The sequence below is a fragment of the Crotalus tigris genome, unplaced genomic scaffold, assembly GCF_016545835.1.
Source record: "Crotalus tigris isolate CLP2741 ecotype Arizona unplaced genomic scaffold, ASM1654583v1 scf7180000017641.3106099, whole genome shotgun sequence".
Taxonomy (NCBI): domain Eukaryota; kingdom Metazoa; phylum Chordata; class Lepidosauria; order Squamata; family Viperidae; genus Crotalus; species Crotalus tigris.
Window position 1 is genome coordinate 255,799 of NW_024096535.1, and position 27,543 is coordinate 283,341.

General features: G+C 38.9%; 1 protein-coding gene across 8 annotated transcripts in view; it reads left to right on the plus strand.

Moving 5' to 3' along the window:
* Window positions 1–26,488, plus strand: part of ACVR1C (activin A receptor type 1C) — a 55,252-nt gene extending 28,764 nt beyond the window's left edge. For all 8 annotated transcript variants that reach the window (XM_039335387.1, XM_039335385.1, XM_039335389.1 and 5 more), the window contains 6 exons: window positions 5,974–6,204; window positions 11,812–11,979; window positions 13,682–13,838; window positions 14,775–14,899; window positions 19,369–19,499; window positions 21,967–26,488. In XM_039335387.1, the coding sequence (XP_039191321.1) occupies window positions 5,974–6,204; window positions 11,812–11,979; window positions 13,682–13,838; window positions 14,775–14,899; window positions 19,369–19,499; window positions 21,967–22,089 (935 nt within the window). In that variant the 3' untranslated portion in view covers window positions 22,090–26,488. The remainder of the gene's footprint in view (window positions 1–5,973; window positions 6,205–11,811; window positions 11,980–13,681; window positions 13,839–14,774; window positions 14,900–19,368; window positions 19,500–21,966) is intronic.
* The last annotated feature ends 1,055 nt before the right edge of the window (window positions 26,489–27,543 follow it).

The window sequence follows — 27,543 nt, forward strand, 5'->3', positions numbered from 1 at the left end:
CTTAACTCCATTTGTTTTTGTTTCAATCTGTTCTGCTGTTGTCCTGTACTTTCCCACAATTTTGAATTGCACATATCCCCTGCATTTGGGAATGTACTCCTGCATGATGTAAATCTAAATTTTAAGCAACAGCCAACTTATCATTTATAATTATTATCTGCCCAGAGTGATAGCCAAGGAAAGCCAAGGGAAATCATCAAAACAATTAGAAAACAAAAATTAGAATATTTCGGACATGTGATGTGACACCCAGAAAAATACGGCATACTCCGTGTAATCCTCCAGGGAAAGATTGAAGGCAAACGAGGTCCAGGTAGAAGAAGAACATCGTGGCTTCAAAATCTAAGGGACTGGTTTGGACAAAACTCAGCAGCACTTTTTTGTGTGGCTGCGGATAAAAACATGATCGCCAATGTCCGATAACGGATATGGCAGAAGAAGAAGAAGAAGAAGAAGAAGAAGAAGAAGAAGAAGAAGAAGAAGAAGAAGAAGAAGAAGAAGAAGAAGAAGAAGAAGAAGAAGAAGAAGAAGAAGAAGAAGAAGAAGAAGAAGAAGAAGAAGAAGAAGAAGAAGAAGAAGAAGAAGAAGAAGAAGAAGAAGAAGAAGAAGAAGAAGAAGAAGAAGAAGAAGGAGAGTGATAGGAGATGGACAACATACAAGTTTAATTAATTATTATTATTATGGTTGGTCACCTAGTCAGCCAGATATTTAGATTGGATTTGGCATTTTTATCCACCAATAGTGTTTTCCAAAATCATCGTCAGTTATTTATTTCTCTGCTGTTTGGGCAGTTTCCTTCTGGTGGAAAAAGTTTGTTTTCAATTAGATGCTGTTGGACTGCATCAGACACAATGCCAGTTTGCAAACTGAAAGTTGTTGGTAAGCAGGTAATTGGCCTGAAGTTGCCTGGTGCTGCCCCAGGAAGGATTTGTCAGATGTTAGTCAATCTTCAGTGTCGCCTCCTTGCAATATGCTGTTAAACTGCTTGGCAATGAGTAGATGTACACCAGCCAGATGTTTCAACCAAAACTTATGCAATTCGTCTTCACTTGCTGCTAACCAATTCTTGATCTTCCTTACCTTTTTCTCTACCATTTGTGTTGATATTACAAGAACTTTCATTTCAGCTTCTTTCCCCCCTTATCTACTTCCTTTATCCAAGCTGCATTCTTGTTATATTTCTTTGGGTTGTCCCATAGCTGCACCCAGAACTGCATTGTTTTTTCTTGGTGGGATGTTAGCTGCTTCATTGCACTCTTCCACTGAAGAATGTGTAAAAATGTTTCTGATTTGGCTGAAATTGGAGACCCTGTCTGTAGTGCAATCCAAGCTTCAAATCCACTGAGCTATATGGCTACGGCTGTTATTTGTTACCATATTACTTCCAGTGCTTCTTTGATTTTCCTTGTTTCTAAGTAATATTTCTTGATCAGGTACTTTTTGGTTTTCTTGTTCTTCAGCTTTTATTTGTTCTAGCTTGCTTGGTTCTAATCTTAGCATGCTAAACTTTTTTTCCAACCTGATCTCCCATTTTTCCTTGTTTGCTGATTTTGTTTCCAAGATCTTCAGTTATGACTGCAGCTATGCTGCACATCAGTTTCGTTTCTTGTAGTGAGCTGGTGTTTATATTTGATATTACATTATTGGCATCTTTTAATGCTTATGCTAGCTGTTTCTTTGGAACAAATTTCAATGCAGGCAACTTTATTCTTTTTCATGTGTGTTTGCTATTCTAGATCTCAGTTATTTTTGTTTTAGTTCAGCTATTTTTGTTTTTGGTTAGAGGGCTTTTTTTTCTTTCTAGGAAGGCAGAGGAGAGGATGCCTGGTTTGGGAATGAAAACTATTCAGCGGACTATGCTCGCTTCCTCTACTGCCACCCCCACTTTCCCCAGCTGAGTTACTTTGATTTATATTTTTTGCCCTGAGTAGACTTTTGCAATTCTTTCAGTTCTGTTTCTTGCACTTTCCAAAACTGATGCATTCTTTCCAATATCCTCTTCTCATTGGATTTGATTTGTAGTAACAGACAGTGCTGGGATTCAAATAATTTAACAACCGGTTCTCTGCAGAATTCCCCCCCCCGCACGGAGCACTCTGCCGCTGCTGCTTCCCCCCACCTCACCCTGACAGAGCACTCCACTGCTGCCACTGCTTCCCCCCAGGACAGAGAGCTCTGCTACCGCCGCTGCTTCCCCCCAATCCCTCCCGGACGGAGCACTCCACTGCCGCCGCCTCTTCCACCCCAGGATGGAGAGCTCTGCCACCGCTGCTGCTTCCACCCAACCCCCCCAATGGAGCGCCTCCATCTGAGTTTAAGAAAGCGGAGGCACAGCAGCGGGATTGCTGTCAATAAGGCAGGCACAAACAAGTGAGCAGCGCACCCAGGTCTTATTGTTTGAGAGCAATCACACTGCTGTGCCTCTGCTTTCTTCAACTCAGCTCTGACTGAGGCACCCAAGCTTCTGGCGGGCCGCTTGAGTGGGAGAACAACGAGGAGGAGAAGAGTGGTGAGGGTTTGTGCCAGCCAGCCGTCCAGGGAAGGAGTAGGTCAGGCGATGGTGGCTGGCTGGGGAGGGGGGATCATGGCCACTCAGGGGGGATCTGCCAAATCTCATGGCAGCGGCATTGGTGGGTGCGACACAGTTCGGCCAAAAGTGGCTGTAAAACAAGTGAGGCGACGGACAGATCCCCCCTCACCTGCCCACCCACCCTTTTCCCTTTCACTGCCCTTCTGAGCCCTCTTTGCAGCTCTGCCCATACAGCCACCAAAGCGGCAGATGTCGCATTTCTCTGCCGCTGTGGAGTTGGAGAGCTTGCCCCATCCACCACTGCCCAGATGCCCTTGCTTCCCAAACCATTTCTTTTCTAATCTTCTTTCCAGCTCTGATGCAATCCTCTGCCACTTCCTCCACCTCCGTGTGCAGTCCCATGAATAAAAGAAGTTTGTGGGACTAAAAAAAATAAATAAGTTCAATTAATAAGTTCCAACTTCTCACAAAAAAAGGTCTCGCAAAGTTGGAATTGATTGATTGAACTTTTTTTTTGTCCCACAAACTTCTTTTGTTTATGGCACTGCCCATGGCAGCAGAGGAGTGTGTCAGAGCTGGAGAGCTTGACCCATGCACCCCGCCCAGATGCCCTCTCTTCCCAAAGCACTTCTATGTTAACCTTGTCCCACAAATAAAAGAAGTTTGCCGAAGTGGATCCTGGGCTGCAATGGAGAGACCAGAAGTGGAGCAGCTAGCGTGAGGGAAGGAGGAGCGGGGAGAAGAAAGAGGAAAAGTGGCTGAGTGAGAAGCATCAAAAACAGTGGGGTCTGAGTGCCTGCCTGCCACATGCTCTCCCCACATTAGCCATGCTCTCCATGGCTAACATGAGGGGGGGTTGCAGTGGCAGGGTTTGGGGGATGGTGAATCCTCATTCATGGCATGCCCACCAACCAATCGCCATGCCGTCTCTTGGGAGGGCTCTGAAAAAGTGGAGTCTGTGTGCGCATTTGCCCTGTGTCTGCCATGCTCTCCACGGCGCGCTGCAGCTGATCTGTTGAGGCACACATATAGACTCCACCATTTTTGGCAGCGCTTCGATGCCTGGCTGGCCGGGATGGTTCTGTTCCTCACTCGGCCTCTTTTCCTTTTTCTTCTCCTGCTCCTCCTTCCCTCGCACTGGCTGCTCCATTTCCAGTCTCTCCATTGCAGCCCGGGATCCACTTTGGCAGCAGCAGGGTTTGGGGATGATGAATCCCCATTCATGGTGTGTCTGCCGACCAATCGCCATGCCACCTTTCAAGAGGGCACTGCCTTGTGCTCGCTCCGCGTCTGCCATGCTCTCCACGGCACGCTGCAGCTGACGTGGCTGGCCAGTCATTGAAGTGCCGCTGAAAACAGCAGTGTGTGTGTGCACATCTGCTACACCCTTACCCATCAGCCATGCTGTCCACACCGTGGATCAACTGCACCGCGCTGTGGAGAGCATGGCGGATGCTGGGTGAGTACGAGGCAGGTGCGCACCTGAACTCCACTTTTTTCAAGTGCCATTTTAACAACTGGTTCGCCGAACTCAAGAGAAAGTAGGTAATGGTTCTGCTGAACCGGTGCAAACTGGCTGAATCCCATCTCTGGTAACAGATCTTTTTTGTTGTTTTGTTTTCAATCTTCACACATTATTATTGTGGAACAATAGAAACTTCTATGGTAAAATTTTTGACATGCCCCAATTTCTGTCTGTCCTTATCATCCTGTCTGTCTATCCTATCATACGTCACAGGGGTCCCCAACCCCTATCCCTGGCCTGTTAAGAACTGGGCTGCCCAAGTGAACGAAGCATCATTTGTGCACTTGTGGGATCTAGGTAGCACGTGAAACCACACCCCCTGGTCCATGGAAAACTATTTTTTCATGCAGCTGGTTCCTGATGCCCAAAATGTTGGGGACTGCTGATCTATCATGTCTGTCTGTCCTATCATCTATCATCTAGCAAAGCCACTAGCTGGATTAGAAATTTTAGCTGCCTTCTGAATATTCTGCATGTATCTGTAAAAAAAGGAGAAATTTGCCAGGGGGAAAATAATTTTTGACATTCCATGTCACATTTGGCTATAAACCAAGTGTGGAATGGGTTCTTAATTATCAATCTACGACAATGGCCATTTTTATAGTGCTTCCAGACATATTTTGGTTTCAAAAATCAGACTCATGATGACAATTAACTAGCTATTTTGTGCCAGTAACTTTTGTTTTGAAATAAGTATAGATTTAGAAGGAGCTCTTGCTTAAAACTGTGCTTTATGTGAATTGACGTCAGTGACTGAAGTCTCATTTCTTTGAAACTGAATCATCTAATCGCTGCCTTGAGACAGAGCTACTCTACTTAAGAGAGCTTAATGAGGATTGTGCCACTCTTAGTTGATATCATTAGGAACATGCTTCAGACAGTCACTGGCTATATTACCTGATGGTGATGGCGTTACTCTTGACACCTAAGAGCCTATTTTGATCACTGGGACAAATGGCCAAAATTGGATAAGGTACTTCTCATGCTATCCCTATATCTAGATCTCATTTGGCCTGTTGGTAGTCAAACAAATCTTTATACCATCTGTCTGTCTGTCTGCCTCTTTCATGTTTCCATTTCTGAAAGATGCAGCTGAGGTAAAAATAAGATCTTCCTATTCTCGTGTGCCTGTTAGCATTTATTGATAGCTGGGCTAAATGCTCTGGGTAGCAAGATCGGTGGCATATAAATTTAATAAATAAACTAACTTACACTCTGTATCTAAGATAACATTATAAGCATTCTACTTTTTCAGTGAAAAGCTTTGCCACCTAATTACTCTGCATATGCCCAGAAGCACATTCTCTACTCTTTAGTATATTTCTATCCCAAATGAAAAAGAAAGATTTTAAAAGCCATCTCCCGTATCCATTTTTCAGTCTGATAAGCAGGGAAGGGGAACTGGTGACCTGCAGTTTATTTATCCCTGTGCTGGCTGTAGTTGCTGAGCATTGTAACTCAGCAAACAATTACAGGATCACAGATTTCCACTGCTGTTATAGAAGGCCAAAACAGATTTGTTGCTGGGTGAGACACAACAGCAGCTGACTATGTCAATATTAGGTATGAAATGAGAAAAAAGTTTGGAAAATATTTAATGTGGGCTGCCCTTCACGAATACAGAGAAGTCATATTTGGAAACTGAGATTTATTTGTGTTGCAGTGACGGTGAGTTCATATAACGGCACGATTATAATTTATGAAAAAGGCACGCATCCTTACAATCAAATTCTGGGTACATAATTATCCATTGAATTATCCATGCTGAAAAAGCCTCATGCTTTTGGGTTTGTTCAAAGGCGTGTGATAGAAAAACACTTGTGACCGATTTGATGAGATTGTGTTAGCATAATACTAAGCCTTTTATTTTTTTTCTTAGAAAAAAATAAAAACTGTAATTGTATGTTTTTCTCATTAGGTTTGCCTCTCCTAGTCCAAAGGACAATTGCAAGGACAATTGTTCTTCAGGAAATAGTTGGAAAAGGTCGATTTGGTGAAGTCTGGCGTGGAAAATGGTGTGGAGAGGATGTTGCTGTGAAGATCTTTTCCTCAAGAGATGAAAGGTCTTGGTTTCGTGAAGCAGAAATCTACCAGACAATCATGTTGAGACATGAAAATGTCTTGGGTTTTATTGCTGCTGATAACAAGGGTATCGTACTTCCAAACAATTTTGCAATGCTTGTCTTGGGTTGGATTAGACCAGTGAAATTATTTTTCTATTTTTTTAAAAAAAAGTTTTGTGGAAAGAGGAAAAAAAAACCTGATGCATCTTACCTTTGTTTTGGAAAGCTTAGCTCGGCTATGGCAAATCTTAGAGAATTCTCTTCTTTTGTCTCTGTAGCCTCTGAAAACTGTGTGAAAACATGTCCCATTCTTGGGCAATTTGGAAGGCTCTGGAGGCTGCACAAGAGCACACCCCAGCCTTCTGCAAATCTCACAAAAATGGGATTTGCAATTGAAAATAGTTGCTGTTGGATGTTGGTGAACACTGGCGTGTCACCCAAAATGCCAGGGCATGTCACCTTTGATAACGTGGGTCCTAAGTTCACTATCACTGGCTTTGTTTATCATGCTTTGGATCTGGAAAATAGAGGAAAGATATATTCTGTAGTTGTGCTGTGAGTAAGCACTACTCCCATATCCACTCCTCATGGACAACAAAGATGATCAGTGGCCTTTGGGGATTATATACACATATATGAAATAAATATACTGTGTGTGTATGTGTATATGATGTGTGTGTGTGTGTGTGTGTGTGTGTGTATTTGATGTAAATATTACAGCCTCTAAGTATCCTATTCCTTTTCATTCCCTTAGATTTCTAAGGAGTTGATGAAACAGGTAGGACAACATCTGAAACAGATTAAGTAAAGATTAAGGCCTGTTTGAAGTTTAACTCACAACAGTGGATACAGCAAAAAATTACTGTAATGCTGTTGTGTCCACATAGAAATGGTCACTGCTTTTTTTCCATGCTGTGAGACATTTCCTTCATTAAGATGATGGAGAAGGAGAGGGAGTGAGAATAATCAGTGGCCAGCTATGAGCACTTTGAATAAACCTTTACAGATAAAATCATTTGCACTGTGACCTGGGCTTTAGTGTTGGAGCAGACCATAAGAATGACCGTTAATGGTCCTCTTACTTTGAGTTCTTCTAGCTTGTAGATGTAACGGATAAGGACAGCATAAATGTTCAGTACTTCCTTGGTAGTAGGATGGGTTTCATTCTGCCTGAAAAAGGAAACTATATGGCAGGAGTGTCAAACTGCCGGCCTGCGGACCGGTTTAATCATATCGGAGCCGCGCCCACCCCATTGCTGGCAATGGCAAAAAAGCTCCGAGTTTGACATGTCTGCTATATGGCTTCTGTTGAAAAAGCCCCCCCCCTCTCTCTCAGATATCTGTGCAGTTATAACAAATCACAAACATTTCCATTTCTGAGAAGGTATATGATACTTAGGACCTGGACCCATTTCAATTGCATTTCTAGCAATTGGTGAATGGCACACAGCTAGTCCTTGGCTTACAACCACAATTGAGCCCACAATTTTTGTTGCTAAGAGTTCAGTGAGTTTTGTCCATTTTACGACCTTTCTTGCCACAGTTGTTAAGTGAGTCACTGCAGTTGTTAAGTTAGTGACTCGGTTGTTAAGTGAATCTGGCTTCCCCATTGACTTTGCTTGTCAGAAGGTCGCAAAAGGTGATCACGTGACCCCCGGGACACTGCAACCATCATAAATATGAGTCAGTTGACAAGCATCTGATTTTTAATCACAAGACCATGGGGATGCTGCAAAGATCATAAGTGTGAAAAATGGTCGTAGGTGACTTTTTTCAGCGCCGTTGTAACTTTGAATGGTTACCAAATGAACTGTTGTAAGTGGAGGACTACCTCTGCTAGAAACTGGCTGCAGGGAGTCAGTTAGGTACTACAGCCTTCCTTGCTCTCTTGTGCGGCTCAATGATATTTTTCTGAATTCTTTGCCAAGGTTGGACCTTAGGGGGCACTGCTTGACAATTGTTGTAGTCCTTCTGTCAGGCTTTGTCCAAAACCTGGTGCTAGGAAACTACTGTTTGACATCTTCTATCTAGACCAGGGGTAGGCAACCTTGACTCTTTTGTGACTTGTGGATTTCAATAGCCTGAACCAGCCATGCTGACTCAGGAATTCTGGGAGTTGAAGTCCACAAGTCATAAAAGAGCCAAGGTTGCCTGCCCCTGATCTAGACCATTGATCTGTAATATCCACCAGTTTTTCATGTTGACCTATGTGCTGTTCAATCTCCTAATGAAATTGATAGGGGAAATCATTCTGACTTTTAGAGTAGGGTGTCATTATTAAGCTGACAACACCAAACTCTGTTGTTCCTGATCATTCAACTTCAAGGAAGCTGCTAGAAATATTTGAATGTTATATAAACTTAATGATAGACTGGAGGAGGGGAAAAAGCTGTAGGCAAGGCAAAGATGGCATTACAAAACTGAATCCCAGGTTTGAGACCATTTTATTTGGTGTTACATGTTCTTTAAAAGACTAGATCCACAAACTGAAATTATTCCTCAAGGTGGGATATTCCAAGATTTGTAAGTGGCAGTCATGGTAAAAAAATATGTTGGTAGGTTGCAACAACTCTTCTTGAATTGGTTGGATTTGGTGACAGTTATCCGTGTCTTGATTAGGTCCTGATGTGACTGTTGCAATACACTTTATATAGAATAGAATAGAATAGAATAGAATAGAATAGAATAGAATAGAATAGAATAGAATAGAATAGAGCTGGAAAGGACCTTGGGGGTCTTCTAGTCCAGCCCCCTGCTCAAGCAGGAGAACCTATACCAGGGGTCTTCAAACTTGGCCCTTTTATGACTTGTAGACTTCACCTCCCAGAATTCCTCAGCCAGTGTGCCTGGCTGAGGAATTCTGGGAGTTGAAGTCCACAAGTCATAAAAGGGCCAAGTTTGAAGACCCGTGACCTATACCATCTCAGACAGGTGATTGTCTAGTCTCTTCTTAAAAATCTCCAGTGATGGAGCACTCACGGTTTCTGGAGGCAAGCTGTTCCACTGGTTGATTGTCCTCACTGTCAGGAAGTTTCTCCTTAATTCTAGGTTGCTTCTCTCTTTCCAACCATTGTTTATTGTCCTTCCCTCTGGTGCTCTGGTGAACAACGTGACCCCCTCTTCCTTATATTCAGATACTGGAATACTGCTATCATGTCACCCCTATTACTTCTTTTCTTTAGACTAGCCAAACCCAAGTCCCGCAGCCATTCTTCATATGTTTTAGTCTCCAGGCCTTTGATCATCTTAGTTGCAGCCAATGCTAGTTGATACTCAGTGCAATGATAGCTGGGCTGCTGACTGGTAAAAGTGTCACAATGCATGTACATAGTTTGCTGTCAAGTTCTCTCCCCTTTGTTTCAAGATACTAATATTTGGGTGTTCATCTCCTGAAGCTGGAGAGAACCCACAGCAAGATATGTACCACAGCTTGGCGTCTTTTTCTTTCAGGAAATTCCTATGATGCCTATATTAGAATAGTTATTTTTCATCATGCTTTTAACTGTTAATTAACAGAAGATCTTTGTAACATCTGTACTCTGAGTTTTAATTTTATTAGCTATTTTAATACCCAATGTCAGCAAAAAAAAAAAAGGGTAAAGGTAAAGATTGATTCCTGCTAGAAAAGAGGGGTTTATATCAAATGAATCAAATGAGAAAATTATAAATTGTATTTGATGGCAATAATAACAGAAAATAACATACAAGTTTAACAAATGAACATAGAAACAAATAGGGGGATATAGCCTAGCATAGCTTTGGCTTGCATAGACCCAAGTTTCTGCATCCAACAGCAACATTATAAATGAAATGAAATAAAAACGGCAAGGAGAAATTGGCCCTCTGCAAGCGTGAAACCCGATCTGTGCAAAATCCAACTCAAGAGGTCCACTTGGCCCCAATCTCATCGCAGGCAGAGGTATTCATTCCTTTTCTAGGGATCAGAGACGCTATCAATTTAGCTTTGGAAATATTTGAAGTCCTCAATCAATTGCAACTTTTACATACTTTATTTAAATTCTTCCCTATGCTTGACATTGTTCTGCTCACTTTTAATCTGCTCAGAGAATTATTGTTACTGGCTGGTTAAACACATAAGTAGGTTAAGAACAAAATGTGTGAAAGGGTGTATGGACCTGCTGGAACAAGGATAAAAAGATAGGAAGAAGTATAACGAATAGTATAGTAAATGGTAAACAGGGCTGTGGGTTTTTTTCTTATCGCTTGCCTTTAATATATTTGGATTACTGCCTCGTCTTCTTTTTCTGCATGCTGCATAATGTTGCCTAGTCAAAGAAATAGGGTGACGAGAATGTACATGTGTGCAGAAGTCAGTGGAACCATAACTTGTGTAGAAAACAGAGGCACTGTGGTAAATGTTCAGTGGGTGGCTGGTGAAGGACATTGCTTATTGGTTCAGGAAGGAGGCGAATAATTTAATCAAGGCCAAAGTACCCATTCTCAGTTAAATTTAAATGAAGTTGGACATGGCTGCATTTCAAAGATTACTTGTTATCTTATGTTTGTTTTGCGTGTTTTAACACAAATGCCCTAATTGGAGCACTATAAAGTGCTCTTAAGATATGGTAGGATGAATTCCAGAGGCTTTTTAAAATAAATAAACTGCCTCCTGTGGTTTATTTATTTCGACCAAGGAGCAAATATCCTCCGGCCTTTGGCTGTCTTTTCAGGGGAATTATAGCATTGTACTATTAAGGGCTGCAGAGAAGAGAAATGGAGGCCAGTGAACATGGCTTCTTTCTTCTCTTGTTGGTCTGCAGCTGCTGGGATTTTAGGCTCAGAGAAATTTTGACCAGTTAATCATGTTCTGCTTAAATGCATTGGTTGTACTGGAATCGAGAATATACAATTCTGGATGGAGATTTCCAAAGAGAGCAAAAGTTTTATAGCAACTAAGCAATTAAGAGAAGTAAAGGTACTATAGATCTTTTTCTTTTCTTGGGAGAAAAGTGCTTTGAAAGAATGATCTGATCATTAAAAAGTGAATTGTTTATTTGGTCGGAGAAGGGCTATCGTGCCCTTGAGTCTATTTATTTTCTAAAAACGTTCTTAAATAACGGTCTGCTACTAGTTTAAAAATCCCAGAAATCATTTCCAGTTTTTGTTATTGTAGTTCCATATGCCTTAAACCCATTTTTGTTTCATGTGAATGCCAGTGTGGGTACTTACCTGACATTTTGAGATAGTCACAATTTTAGTATCATCTAAATGTCTTTGTATTTGAACAGAAGATCCATGACATGCAGAAGGAGCAGGTCAATGAATTTGTAAAGATGATGTCTAAGGAAACAGTTAGCATGGGTGGACATTAGCACAACAGTTTAAATCCTATAAAGAGGTAGATGAACTACAAGCAGATAAAGGGTCAAAACATACCTCTGCCTGCCCTCCCTCTAATGCACTAATTTTCACTAATGAGTCTTATGCTCATAACTATAGCTCATCACATGCATGTTTATTTGGAAACAAGCCTCTGCATTCAGTGAGGCTTACTCTGCAGTGTTGAGGATTGATCCTTTAAGATGTAAAACTCCATTCTAGTATGTTTTATGTAGCCATGTTAGTATTCTCCTATTGCCAAATCTTTCCTACCAAAAATCAACAGGTTTTGCAAATCTCATGAACCTTGGAATTATTAAACTTCCATGTGTTTTTGTAATCTTTCTCCATAGATAATGGGACTTGGACTCAACTGTGGCTTGTAACTGAATATTATGAGCAGGGCTCTTTGTTTGACTACTTAAACAGCAATGCTGTGACAGCTGATGAAATGATTAAGCTGACATTTTCAATAGCCAGCGGTCTAGCACATCTTCACATGGAAATTGTTGGAACCCAAGGTATAACCCTTTTCAGTGCAGTTTACTTTACATTAAAGCCATAAGACTTAAGAATAACTTGAACAGAAGCCAGAGGGATATATTTAATGTGGCAACCAAGCTTAACTCAGTTTAATTGACATCCATGTCCCAGTTTAACCAGGAATAATTGTTGTCCTCCTCTTCCAGCAGCACTATAATCCTTGACAACTTTAGGAGAGGTAAGAAATTCCCTTCTCCATTAGATTGGGTATCGTTTGCTCCTCCTCTCTCTGACTTACATGTGGGACTGGCATTGGCAAATTCCATGTACGGTAATCATGAAGAAGGCCTTCATCTTGCTTTTTCCACATCCCATTTTCCTTTTGCACTACTTGAATTAAAACTTGGATATATTTATAAGTATTTTATAAACAAGTGTGAGAGTAAAGTCTCTTTCACCTTGAACTTGATTCCTGACGACATCATGGCTATGTCTATAGAGGGATTGCCTGTTTCCAGGATAGAGGACTTTTGCTTTACCCCTCTACAGTCCTCAGATTTCCTGTCCTCTTTTATCAAAACAATGACTAGTCCCAACCCTACAACACTTAGTTTTCGGAGATTCCAGTGAAATCTAGACACAGACAATATATGTGGGGCTTTCTTTACAAAGTCCTATGGGATAGATGTAATTGAGAGGACAGGCCTTTCCACCTGCTGTACCATATCTGCCCAACTGCATGGAGACTGTGCTTTTCGACATCTGAGCCAGCTTTTTTTCTGACTTTGTGCCATTTTGGCTGAAGCCAGAGCAGAATTAAAATTGGGCTCCCCCCCATTACTATTGTAATTCTTGGATTTGAGGTGGTCTGTTCACTTGCTATATCACATCTTCCAGCATCAAAACGCATATATTGCATCCACTGATAGCTGCCTAGCCACCCTATTTGGGTGATTCAGATCCTCCTACTGTAGGAGGGAGTAATTCTGCAGTCCAGGGTCACTGTCAGAAATATACTGAGCATCTTGTGGATAAAATTGCTCAGATTCTCTCTGCGTTGAACTCCAACCTTGATGCAGATCAATAGAGGTTACGGGATCTGAGTTTTGCATGGTTATCTGAGAAGAGTTTGAACCCCCGAGGAAGTGAACAGAGTTCTTGTACTATTAGTTTGGCCATAGTTAGACCCATGTCCCTCCTGGCTACTCAAGGCTGCCCAAGAGAGGATGTGTGATTGGGTCTGCATCCATCCTTGTTCTTCTTGACCTTGACTTGGTGTGTAACCTGGTTTTCTCTTGGAGTAGTGGCTCCTGCTCAAGGAGCACTTTTAAGCAGCACTTAAACCAAGTTTTCCTGTTTTTTTTTCTTCAATTGTCCTAGTTGCAGTTGTGTGCAAAATGTATACCCCTTTTGTTACTGTGCTTGAAGAACCCATTTGGATTTTTTAAGTTGCCTGGGGCTGCATATGCTAATTTTATTGCAAGCTTCCTAGCCATTTCAGGTTAAGCAGCAAAGACTGCTGAAATTTCTGTCCATTTTCACTTGAACATAAATAAAAATTGCCACTCAGTCAGGAATCTTGCTTTCTTAAGTAGAAAGAATATTTTATTTTATTCCTCCTATTAGTGTTGATGTATTGTATTTATCCTAAGACCTGAATACCAGTGTAATATGTGTTTTCTCTTTAAGTAAACCAATTGCACATTAGTTTGAACTTGTTATATATTTTGTGCTTCAAAGGAAAGCCGGCTATTTCACACAGAGACTTGAAATCTAAAAATATTCTAGTCAAAAGGAACGAAACCTGTGCTATTGCTGACTTGGGGCTAGCTGTGAAGCATGACTCTGTATTAAATACAATTGACATACCACAGAATCCTAGAGTAGGAACCAAGAGGTAAGACAGACAAAAAAGTAAAGTTTTTAAAAATTGTGATATGAGCATAAAACTGAAACTGTATTGGACAAATGATTTCTTGTAAATTGCCCCTCTTCATTTCAGTGATAAGTCCCCAGATTTGTGCAGTCTTGTCAATCATTCTCTAATTTTGTTTTTCAACTTTGTTGTTGAGCATTTTTAATTATCACATGATCTATAGTCCTACACGTCTGGACAAGAAAGAATCAAACTACTGATAATGTCTCCTTGTGATCCTTCAGAAACTATTTTTGTATGACTCAGTCTATTGTTTTGCCTTGGTAAACTCTATAACCTCTTGAAATCAAATAAGGCATTTCTTTAAATAAAAGTTATGGATTGTGAGGAGCTGTAGGGTTTATTTTTCTCCAGATCTCAGGAGCAAAAACAGAACTGTAATTTATTATGGAAGAAACATTATTGCTCATTGCTGGGTATATCCTATCAAAGTAAATTGAAGCTTCTGAGAGACAATTAGATGAATGAATCAACCTTCCTATGTCCATTTGAAAGTAATTGAACTTATTGAAATCAAATACATTGAACATGTCTCAAATTGACCTCCACCTAATGTGAGAGTGCATATTTTGTTTTGCACTGTGGTAAATTGATGATTAATGCTATATTTGGGAACCATTTGTTCCTTTCCTATGTGTATGATTCAAATTGATTATAGGGAAACTGCTAAAGTGGGAGGATTTGGAGGGAAGTATGAATAATATTTTGAATCTTTCCTCTCAAATACGTTCACTTACTTAAGGATATCACATGTATTATCCATTTGGATTATCCTTCCTTTAATCATACTGCTGAATATTGGAAAGACTAATTAAATTCTCATTACCTGTGAAAAACAACTTGTAATTTTCCTTTCATCAACAAATTTATGAATTTCACTGTCTCTGTGTTTGAAAGGTACATGGCTCCAGAAATACTTGATGATACAATGAACATAAATAATTTTGAATCTTTCAAGCGTGCAGATATCTACTCTCTTGGACTGGTGTATTGGGAGATATCCAGAAGATGCTCAGATGGAGGTATGACCCATGTCTCTTATTAAGACTACTTACACTTAACCAAAACTTTTGCTTCTTACTGATTTTTTTTATTCATTTTGGACATGATGTATTACATTTAATTATACAAAAAAGTATAAACTGTTTTAAAGAGCTTTTAAAATAAAAAGAGGTATTTTTTTTTAAAAAATCTATCATTAAGACATATTAAAAAAGCATAAATGGGATAAATACCAAAATGAACATTTAATTAACTGAGATAGAAATAGAATAAAAAAGATAAATGTTTTTAATTTTCAGAAGCACATAGAATGAGAGCAAGGCAACTCTTATTCAAAACAGTTCAGGTGATTTCAAATCTCAGAGAAGTAAATTCTGTCAACATTGATTTGAACACTAAGGGGAAATAATCTTTTATATTACTATTGTCAAGCTATGAAACCTACTGCTTTTAGGACCGCTGCATGCTTCTAGCTTGCCTACAGATCAGGGAAGGAGACAGGGAGAACTTTGGATCCACAGGTGTTCTTATCATCGTGAGAGCCAAAAAGTTGTTTTGGCCAACTAGAGTATCTTCTCATAATAATTAGTGGGAGATGTACTGGACAATGTGACCTGAACTGTCAGAGAGGGGAGGAGAAGACTCATTCTTTCAATTAACTGCTTCCAGCCATTTCTTTAGAGCTAGCTTTCACTTTAATCCTATCAGTATGATATTGCTCAATAAACTTTACATTAGAGAACACAATGGCTCTGGTATTTTTCTTAGTTGGGCTTTTCAGCTGGAGCTTGACAGCTATTACTTTTCTGAATTTGGACAACAGAGATGGACACTTTCTGAAATTCATGATCGTTGTCTATGGAATTTCTCAATCATCCAGGCAATGGTTGTCCTAAAGGTGCTTTTCCCAAAGGCAACTGGACTTTTTTGGATTTTTTTTTGAAAACATTTTGCTTCTCATCCAAAAACCTTCTTCAGTTCTAAAACTGAATTTAGAACTGAAAATTTTCTTGGATAAGAAGCAAAACATTTTCAAAGGAAAAAAACCAAGAAACCCTTGCCTTTGGGAAAAAAGATATCTTTAGGATATAATCTTTGAAGAGGGGGCTTCTGGTTTTGCACAGTAGCACAGCAGCCGAGGGATTGCAGGACTCCACACCCTATGGCCGATTTTTTCCTGTTAGGGGACCCTAAATAGGCCTAAAGTTGCCTCAGAGAGGCAACAAAGAAGGATGGGAACCCCGTCGACTGCGGAGAGATGGCGGTCGATCCGGTCATTTGGGGAAAGCCCTCCAGAAACCAGGCTAGCTTCACTCCAGAGTCTAGCCCAAGCTACAAGCAGCCAAAGCCAAAAATACTAATTTAAGCTTAATCATAACATGTGTGGAACTGGGTAAGAATATTGATTCTCTCTCTTCTACTTGATAATTGATTTCCTGGGGGAAAAAAACCCAAGAAACGAAAATCCTCTGAAAGTGAGAAGGAGGGGGACTCTTGCCCCACCCTCCCACAGAAGGAAGCAGTGAATTAAACTTTTATGGGGGACAGAAATATATTGAAGTGAAATTAATATAAGACTTAAATCTGGATAAGTTTGAAATTGGTGAAATTTGTTAAGATTTTCTTTTCAAAAGATTATTGATGAAAACAGAAGAAAGTAATTGCTTGTTTTGAAAACTGAAAAATGAACTGGTGTTGACATCTAGTGGTGGATGAAAATATACAACTGTAGTTGCTCTAATACAGAAATTGGCAGAAAGCCCAGAAAAAGATAACTTGTTTTTGTGATCTTCAATGTCTTAACTAAACAGAGAACAGCTGCAACAAAGAAAAGAAAACATTTTGGGCTACCTACAAGGTGAGACTTATAAACCTTAGGGAAAAAATTGACCTTCCTGGATTATAAATATCTATTGAACTGTGACTCTAAAGCTGTTTGCAGAGAAAGGAAAACTTTGGTTTTTGGCTATCATGGAACATCAGAGATCTGCAGAAAGAACATATCAAGAAAAAACAAATACTTTCCAGGAGGAAATGTATTCTATGTTGCAACTAATTCAAATGACAATGATTTCAAACCACGAGGAAATTAAAAACAACTTTGAAAATATAAATGAAAACATCTTCAATTTAACCTTACAACAAAAAAACTCTCAGAAAATAAAAATAGAGAGCGATCAGATAAAGCAGAGAACTGAAAATAAACCAGAAGAAAGAGATTTAAATATGGAATCCAATGATGGAAGGAATTATGACTTAACCCAGATGGAGAAAAACTTGCAGGAAATATCAGATATGGAAAAGATAACTTATACTTCAAGATTGCAAAATAAGCCTGAGGACAAGAAAAAAGATTCAACAAAATGGATTATAGAGGTGTCAGAACTATGAGAACTTGAGAGACAAAAATGATAAGAGAAATTAAGAGAGAGAGAAAGAAAAAGATTTTCAATGAATACGAAGGGGCAAAACCCTTCCACAAAAACATCTTACTGGATTTGTCTCTTGTACTTACAACAACATCTACAAGACTATAGGAAGATTTTTTGGTCCAGCAGAGCATACAGATTAGGAAAGATGTTTGGCAAAAAAAAAAAAAAAGGCTAAATTAGGAAATTAGATGATGGGATTTATCAGATGGAATATCTAAAGGTTAAGCACTTGTTTGAATATGGTTTAAAAAAATAGAAATATTCTGGATATAAATGTATCTTAGCTTAAGAGGGACATGTTTCTCAAGTAGTATACCATTTCCTTTTTTTTCTTCTCATTTTTGTTGCTTTTTTTAAGATATGAGAAATGTAAAATTGTTGGGATGGCTTGTATGAGGAAAAATACTTAAATACTTAAGTGTAATTAACTGAGAAAATTTTAACTGTTAAGAATATTGTGGGGAAAACAAATCTAAATAAGAACTTTGAAAGCAGGCTCTATGATGAAGTAATTAAAATGATCAATTAGAAAAGAAGTTTTATATTGATGTGGTTGTTAAATACTAGAAAAATGTTTATATTCACTTATTATCTATCAAAATACTAAGAAATGTACTAATTCAAGGTTGGTAAAAGAAAATATTATTGGAAGAAGAGAAAATAAAAGAAAGCTACTAGGTAGATTATGGAATTATGTAAGTTAATTGTTATTATTTTTTAAATATAAACCCAGACAACACGCTGTTTACCAAATATTAAGGTGACTATGTTAAAAAAGCAATAATATATATATTTTTTAAAAAAGGATATAATCTTTGAAGAATGCAAAATTGGCTTAAGAGAGTCAGTTTGGTGTGCTGGTTATGGTGCCAAGTTAAAACTAGCTAGGTGACCTTGAGGCAATTGTTCTCTCTCAATCCTAAGAAGAAAGTAGCAACAAACCACTTCCAAGCATCTTGCTGAGAAAATTGCAGGGGGTTAGTCCAGGCATTTGCCAGGAATCAATACTGACAAAAAGAAACAAAATGAAACTGGATTACATTTAGAAACACAGTTCTGAAATGTACTTGTATAAAATTCTTTTTTCTGGTTCTTAAAACACTTCTACCACCAATGTCTGAAAGATCTCTTCCTGTCCCCCAAATATTAAATTATAACATTGTAGATTTAGATATAGATTCCCATAAAAGATTTGCGATCTCATGTTATGTTACCTTATCAATAGGGTCTGTTATTATTGTTGTATACAAATGAATCTTATCCTTCTTCTCTCAGACCATATCACAATTTAGTTAATCATCAGCTTTTTTTTTACTTTACATAAGAAGGATTGGTAGGGAAAAATATCTGTCAAATTCAGGATCTTGTCCATGCTACAGATTTAAATGAAGATAGTTTCCAGTTATTTTTAATTTGAGCCTAATGGCTCTAAACATTCTGCTTTTATAGCTTATATTGTGTATACCTCTACAAAAAGTTAATATTTTGGTATTGAACAATCTTTTGAAAGAAAAACGGGTGTTGATAGAGAAACCATTCTCTTCCAAGCAACTGGAGCCGAGGTGGCGCAGCAGTTAGGGTGCAGTACTGCAGGCCACTTTAGCTGACTGTGTTCAGCAGGTCAGTGGTTCAAATCTCACCGGCTCAAGGTTGACTCAGCCTTCCATCCTTCCGGGGTAGGTAAAATGAGGACCCAGATTGTTGGGGGCAATGTAAATATATATATACATTGCTTACTGGTGTACACCGCTTAGAGAGTGCTTGCACTTAAAGCGGTATATAAGTCTCATAAATAAATAAATAAATAAATAAATAAATAAATAAATAAATAAACTGTCTCCAGTTGTGTTCAGAAGTAGAGGTCGGCATTTCCCCAAGGAGGTCAGGAAATTCTAACTGCCATCATGTTTGAACATTTCAAATTATGGACAAGTTTGCAATAGAAAGTTGCGTTAGGCAGTTGGTAACTATTATAGTTACCAAAAGTTCTAAAATATTTCCTACAATATTTGAAACGATACTATTAAGTGTCTATTTGTACCTCATTACTTTCTTAGGAATTGTAGAGGAGTACCAGTTACCTTATTACGAAGCTGTGTCTTCTGATCCTTCAATAGAAGAAATGAGAAAGGCCGTCTGTGAACAAAAGCTGAGGCCGAATATTCCAAATCAGTGGCAAAGCTGTGAGGTAACATCACCACCTTCATATAATGTATATATGTATAATATAATATAAAATATATAATATAATATAATATAATATAATATAATATAATATAATATAATATACAGGAAGTTTTTCAGACAGATGTCTAATTGATTACACCTTGACATTTTTTAACTGCTATACTGCAGTTTTACTTTTTACAATCTCTTTTGCCTTGCAGCCCCCAACTAGGGGCGTTAAGCAGGCTCAAGTCGCAACTGCGAAACATTACAAATCCAAATTTCTTTTTCTGACAAAGAATTAAAGAATTAAATTGGGAGACTAAGATGGCCATTTCGAGCTCATTCTGCTCTCTTCAGTTAGCCACACCCTTTATGGGATTCGACCTGGGCAGTTTACATACTAGGCAGTGATTTAACCACCAAGCCACAGGCTCTCCTCCCTCATATATATAAATTTTCAATATTCTCTAATGGCGTAAAAGAGACACAGTGTAAAGCAGGACTTAAGTCTGGGTGCCTTATACCTTCACATTCCTAAATTTCATCTAGAATAAGAAACTGCTAACCTATCTAAAGGCACCAGGTAGCTGAACAGGCAAATGAGGATATGGACAATTGGAAGGAAGGACAATTGGAGGAGACAGGAGGACACACTATCTTTTAAACTTTCCTTACAAAACTAAAAGTGAAAAACTGCAAAAAAAAAAAAAAAGTACTTGGGCCTACATCAATGGTGGGATTCAAATATGTGAATAACCAGTTCTCTGTGTGGATGCTGCTTCTGGAAGTCTGTTCTGGGCCTGGGCAACAAAAAATTAGCTACTGATTCTGCTGAACTGGTGCAAACCGGCTGAATCTCACCACTGGCCTACCTGTATATGAAATTTCTTTTTCCAACATCAGAAAGACTGGTTTTTTAAGGAAGACAGTTTGCTAATGTGGTTAGGCAGTGCGTAACTGATGAAGGTCTTGCCAATTTCAGGCACCTGTGTAAGCCCCAGGAGAGTATTAATTAACCAATTAAGGTCAGAGGGCAGAACTTGTTAACTTATTGGTAGCACTTATTAGGGGACTGTGCTGCACTGCAAAGAAAAGGTGCTCCAGAAGAGATATCTTGTAAGATACTCAGAAAGCTGGACATTATTTGAATTTAAAATAGATGGAGGACACAAGGAGAAAAAGGACCAGATGTGGCTAAACAGCAGCTCTCAGCACTTGTTATTAGGAATTCCTTAGGAAGGTGCTCCTAGCAAAAACTGGAGTGCCACCAATTGCCTGCTGAAGGACACAACCCTTTTCTGTTCATGTCCTTCAGCAATTGGTGTTACAAAGCCAATTGGAGATATGGCTAGTGCTTGCTTGAGTAAAGCTTGAGTAGAAAAGGAGTATAAATTGTACCAACAAATACACAACAATAATAGTGTTTTCCATGAATGTGTCCTTTTAAAGCCATCCTACTGGATGACCCTCACTACATCATTTAAATAGCAGCTTATCAACTTGCAAAGCTCCTTTTAATTTTTTCAGTGTGATGTATGAATCTGGACATGGATCCAAAGATATAGGTCAGTGGTGGCGAACTTATGGCACGCCTGCCAGAGGCGGCACTCAGAGCCCTCTCTGTTGGCACACGTGCCATCGCCGCCAGAAGCAGGTGCATCAGGCCACCACTGCCGCCCGGAGCAGGAGCCCCGCCCAGCACAAAGGAGGCGAAGCAGCCGACTAGCAAGCTCGAGTAGAGGTGGTAGAGCAGAGATCACCAACCATTGTCGATTGGTGGATTGGAAGAAAAGGGAGGGGGAAGCATTTTACATGCATGCATGCGTGCACAGGGCCGTGAGCACGCACATGCTGCAAATGGGTCGGGGCTAGTGCCTGCGTGATACTAGCCCTGCCCTGTTCTTGCATGGTGCAGTGCCTTGTATGTGCACCCCGTGGCACAGCCGTTTTTGCACCTTGCAGCACGATGGCCCATTTTTGCGCCCCCAGTTTTTGCGTGCCAGAGGCGGCACTCAGAGGCACCTCCCTGCCCCCCTATGAGGACACCACAATGCTGTTGCGGCCCTGGCACTTTGCGATAAATAAGTGGCTTTTGGGTTACTGTTTGGGCACTCGGTCTCTAAAAGGTTCGCCATCACTGATATAGGTGGAGGAATGAAAGTCACATTCATTTGAACAAATAAATGTTTCTTATTTTTTATTGGTTTTTTTCCTTTCCCAGGCAGTCTTTTTTGCATGTTGTTATATCCCAGCTCTCACCAGAATAATTTTTGGGGTACACAGAAGGTTGCAGAGGGAAGGATGGGACTAGTATGTTCGTTCCACGATCAGAATGAAAATTAGAGTCTAAGCCAGAATATGTGAATAGTAAATATACATTGATGAATATTTTTGAATTGTTTTCTTGAGTCCTGGCAATATTTATACCATACCAAAACATAGCAGTGGGGATAATTTTTTTTATTCTTGGTTTGTCCTTTCTCAAGGCGCTCAGACTCATGGGCCGCATCATGCGTGAGTGCTGGTTCACCAATGGGGCAGCTCGACTGACAGCACTTCGCATTAAGAAGACAATTTCTCAACACTATGGACAAAATTCCAAAGCTTAAATTTACACATCATGTAAAAATGGAACAGGAAAATGTATTTATGTCTTTGGTTTTTGTATGGTTTTTGATTTTGCTCTACCTCACACGATACTCAGAATAGTACTGCAAAGCCCAAATCCCAGAATACTAGAATGTAACTTCATCGGTTCTTCACATTTCATCAGAATTAACTTTTGGTTGCTGAGTGAGGTGTGTCTTGTTTTGGCTCGTATATGAAAAATGGTTTATTTTATGGGCATAATCTATGAATATGCTCCACAGTGTTGACATGATACTTCCTGCCATGGCCATAGAAGCTCCTGAATCACAGAGAATGTATGAGAAGTGAACATCAGTGAAAGTTTATCACCCTAGCAGGGCTCTGTTCTTGTTTGTGTTGGTGGTATACATGAATTTAATTTGCTAGAGGCTAGACCAAAAGTGGCAACTTGTGAGCTAATTTTATCTCACCTTCCGTCTAACTTCACTCTTATACAAAAACTACTTCCTTTTTGGTGAAAACCGTCTCTTCATCCTCCTGGTATTAAAAAAAAAAAGAAAGAAAGAAAAAGAGAGAGAAAGGTTGAAAATAAATTTTTTGACCTACTTCTGGTGGAACCCACTGCATTCTGGAAAGTTATCTCTGAAGGGCTGCAGCTTCTAGACAAAAGGTTATCTATTCTTCTAAGTAAACTTTGAGGATATTAAATGCATTGAATCTTTATTAAAATATATTGGCCACTGGCTTATTAAAAAAAAATGTCTTGGAAATGACCAGCTTTTTAGTTCACTTCAAGAACTGAGAAGTGAACTCTAAGAACTCTGTAGATGCTGAGCCTGGAGACTTTCTGGAAGATATGGTTGACTGTAGGCTTTCCTCAGAAGATTTCCACAGGCTGTGTCTTCAAGTCAACTAGATTTACTTAGTACTTTTTTTTACTTTTTATTTTCAGCCAGCCACAGTGCCTGCCTTACTCTGTAGCAACTTGGGTGGAGGGAGGGGTTTACAAATATCCAGGAGTGTTTCCATCTTTTGTTCAGGAAGCCCCTAGAGAAAAATGAGCCCCCTTCCCAGTGCTGGCATAGCAAATCCCCCTTTCTAATGCCTTAAAGCAGTGTTTCCCAAACTTGACAATTTTAAGGCATGAGGACTTCAACTCCCAGAATTCCACACTGGCTGTGGAATTCTGGGAGTTGAAGTCCACATGCCTTAAAATTGTCAAGTTTGGGAAACACTGCCTTAAAGAAACCATAGTATTTCATAACCAAAGAAAAAAGTGCAAGCACATACCCTTGACATTGCCAATGTAAAGAATCAGGAGGAGATGTTGCCAATCAGAGCTGATATGATTGGGCTAAATGAGCCAAAAGTTTGGCTTGTCTGCATTCCTAAGGAATTAAGCAAGTGAGAAACTGAGACCAAACTATCAAGGCATTTTTCACAGAACTTTGTAGAATAGGTGGTGCGATATGTTTGTGTGTGTGCTTGTCTGTGTTTGTCTGTGTGCGCATATGTGTATATGTGTAATGTATATTTGTATAGATGCACACACGTGCATAGATTTTATTAATCAAATAAAACATTAAATAGAACATGCTTACTGTGAAAGTTGTTATATTATTAGTCACATAATAGACGATCATTTATTTAAAAATTTAACCGCCACATTAGAGTTAAATGTTGGAAATTCTATATGTTATGTGTCTGGTCTTCAAATTTCTGTCTGTGAACTAAATATTCTAAATCTAAAACAGTGTAAAGACGACAGGATAAATCTGGAATGTCTTGTTTTGTGGTGCCAAAATTTAGAAGAAAGTCACAATGTAATGTAAAATATGTGTAATGTTTACCCGACGCTTCACAAAGTGTGAGAGTGTTTGGCCAATATATATATACTGTATCACTAAAAAACCTGAAGTCTAAAGGAATGTCAAATAATCACAAGTATCAGTATTAAACTTTTGTAAATTTGAAAAAATGGATGCATATATATTTTAATATGCCTTTGGAAATCAAACTCATAAAGTATTGGATTTGGGAGAGTGGCAGGTCCCTCCCTTTCTCTGTTTTTTTTTTTCAGGCCCCATTTTTGAAGCAATATATTCTGTCTCCTAGGTAGAAATCAAAGCAGAGCTATCTAGGCAGCAGGAACAGTTCTTGAGTTGTGGAGATGCAGCTTTGATGCTTATTCTACAACCAGAGTTGGCTAGACGTGCCTTTTTCTTTTGTAAACTAATTGTGGTTAAGATCTTCTCATGCAACCAGTGTTTTCCCATATGACTAAAGCTGACCATGTAGAAAGATAACATGAGAATCATAATTCTCATATGTACCTGTGGTTCACATGAATCCAATGTGGTATGGGATTGCCAAATTTAAGGTTATGGTTTGCAAGTGAATTATTCCACTTCATAAACAGAGGAAAGTAATAAGACCAAACTGTTGCTGGTATTTCTGGTTGCAACTCTCTCTGTGCATGACAGAGAGGGCTAACTGTTCCCAGTCAGCCACCCATGATATATTCAGTCTGAAATCCCAAATGGTGAGTCTCCAAATTTCTAGGGGGGGGGGAAAAAAAAAACAGCTGTAGCTTAGAGATATAGCACATATTTCTAGGGTGAGGCTAGAAAGAGTTTTATCAGGGAACTAAACGCTACCCTGAAGATGAAAACAGTATCACTTTATTTTGTTATTTTTCTGTCTTAGGAATCAAGCCAGCCATCTCAGGGATGTTCGTATTAATTTGGGGGTCTTAAAAATGAAAATAAGTAGGTTGACTTCTATCTTTTTTTAAAAAAAATCTAAAATCTGTATGCATCCCTAAGCCAAGATTACATCAGTGTAATCAACTATGAAAATAGGATTTTCGTTGATACTGACTCTTGTGATGTGAATATAACTTGTGCCAATACAGTAGTAAACAGAGATTTACAAGTTGCCTATTGTCATCTTCACCAGTATGACAATCATTATTTTAGCTTAAACTAGTTTTTAGCATAATGCTTGAGCTTTTGAAGGAAATGCACAGGTAACAACAGCTCCTAGATAACTTGGGCTGAATTCCATACCTAAGCAAGATCAGCCCTGGTTAGCATTTGAACTGGAGCCAATACCAGGCTGTAGCTAGACCATGAAATCAGAATACATCTCTCCTAAGAGAAAGCAGTGGCAAACAAATGCCGTAATACTAATACCAAGAAAACTGTGTGGATGTAGTCACTAGTAATCACTCAATTCAAGGGCCTTTAATTGTTTAAATTAGGCATTAATGATATTTATGTTGATGTTAAAACAACTGAATACACGTAAGAAGTATGTGTCACATATTTATGCATAGTGGTTGATAATGTGTTTTAATTTGAATTGTCATCTAAATGCCTGTGTTTGATCATCTCTAAATGGTCCATTTCTATACACAAGAATCATTTGATGCTACGCTTCAAAACTGATAAACAAGCAAAAGTATGAACTGAGTCACCAATGATGACTTTTTGAGACATACAGTAGAAGTAGTATTCCTAGATTTTCTGTAGTGTCACCCTTCTATTTGTCATTTTACCATTATGCTTACATTTTAAAATTAGAATAACATTCTGTTCTTGAAATTGATATTGTTATGTTAAAATAACAAGAGTGAGAAATTACTTGCATATGACAATTGTTGCTCATATTCTTTGTTCTCTAAGGACTGCTGATAAAGCCTGAACTCTATAAAGTGTGCAATTCTCACATGAATAATTACCATAGTTGCTTTACAGTTAACAGAATGCTGCCACAAATAGGGAGTTTGTGTGTTAAAATATTTTGTTATGGATATGCTTGTGTTTCTCTTACTTGTGTGAAGTAATCCAAAAGAATCAAGCACTTCCCATTCCTTACAGGCACCACAAGTTTATGGCTTAGGCAGAAAATAAGTATTAAATGCATAAAATAGTACTATTAAATGTGATGAAAGTGCAATAGATTAAATCTGAAGAAAATATGTGTAACTGAGTTGTGTAAATTTATATAGGAAGAAATAAGTTCAAATGACGGCTGATGGAGCAGAGCTTCATTCTAGAAGGGGAAGATGTACATTTTTAATTGCAAATGCCTATAAAGAATATGTGTCAAGAATAGATTTCTTTTAAACTATCTTTAAATAAAATTATAGAACTGAATGGTGAAATAAGTTTTCATACCATACTTCCTTTAAGCTAGTATATATGTCACAAGAAATATTTATTTTTTAAACAAATAGCTTTAGTATTGCTGCTGCTGCCTCTAGCTATAAATAATATGTCTGTTGTATTTTTGTATACTACTTTTTGCCTCTCAAAGCATATTTTTAAAGTGTCAATTTTACAATTTTAATTTTTCTTTGCTGTTTGTTTTTGTGATGCATAATTTCTTATAAATAATAAAAAAATGAATGTCTGAGAAATGTATCTGATTTGCTGCTGACACATTCAAGCACAAATAATTAAAACATAAGGAGCCATTCCAGCCAAGAATTCAGACTTTTTTTCCCAGTAAAAACAAAAGTTATCTTTTTATTACTTTTTAATTAAGAAAAAAGAACAAAACACAAAAATAATGGTGATATATCCATTTATCTTTCCAATGCTACAAAGATCAGCCTTTTAATTGTAGTAAGGACACAAAGAATCCATTTAAGTTGAAGATTGTAAATTCCACATACTATCATTCAAAAGAATATTATCCTCTGAGTATCTTAGCTTTTGTTGCACAATCATATTTATATAATCCATTACTTTCTCCCCAAATTTGCTAAGTATAGCACATTGTAATAACATTTTAAAGAAGCATTGTCCTTGTTACATCTCCAACAAAATGCTGGTTTTGACAGTCCTTTTCTATATAAACATAATGAAGTTCAATGAATTCTAAATATTTTTTGTTGTATCTGTAATCTGAAGTCCTTAGATGTGTTTGCTATAGAAGTTAAGATATTGTCTAGGCCAGGGCTTTTCAACCAGTGGTACAGGTACCACTTGTGGTACATTGGCATCTGGCAGGTGGTACATGAGCATCCTAGAGAATTGGTAGCGGGGGAGGGGAATGAGCTGAACCAGTGGCAGCAACGCATAGGCCTGAGCAAGAGATGGCTGGAGCTGCAGGGCTGTCAGAGCTCAGCAGAAGCACCAGGATCAGCGCCAGACTTCAGCTGGAGCTCGGCGCTGATCCTGGCGCTTCTGCTGAGCCCAGAAGAAGCGCCGAACAGCTGGAATGTTGCAGCATCCCCAGGGTCTTGTGATTTACATTCAGATGCTTGGCAACTGATTCATATTTATGACAGTAACGGTGTCCCAGGGTCATGTGAAGTGATCAGAACCTGCTGCCACCACCCAGCAGACAGGAATAAAAACCAAACACCCCCTCACCCCACCACCACTGCCAATCCTCAACAGAAATGCTCACAACAATGGAAACCTCAGACAGGAGGAAAAGCACTGCCGGGTGGGCAGGCAGGT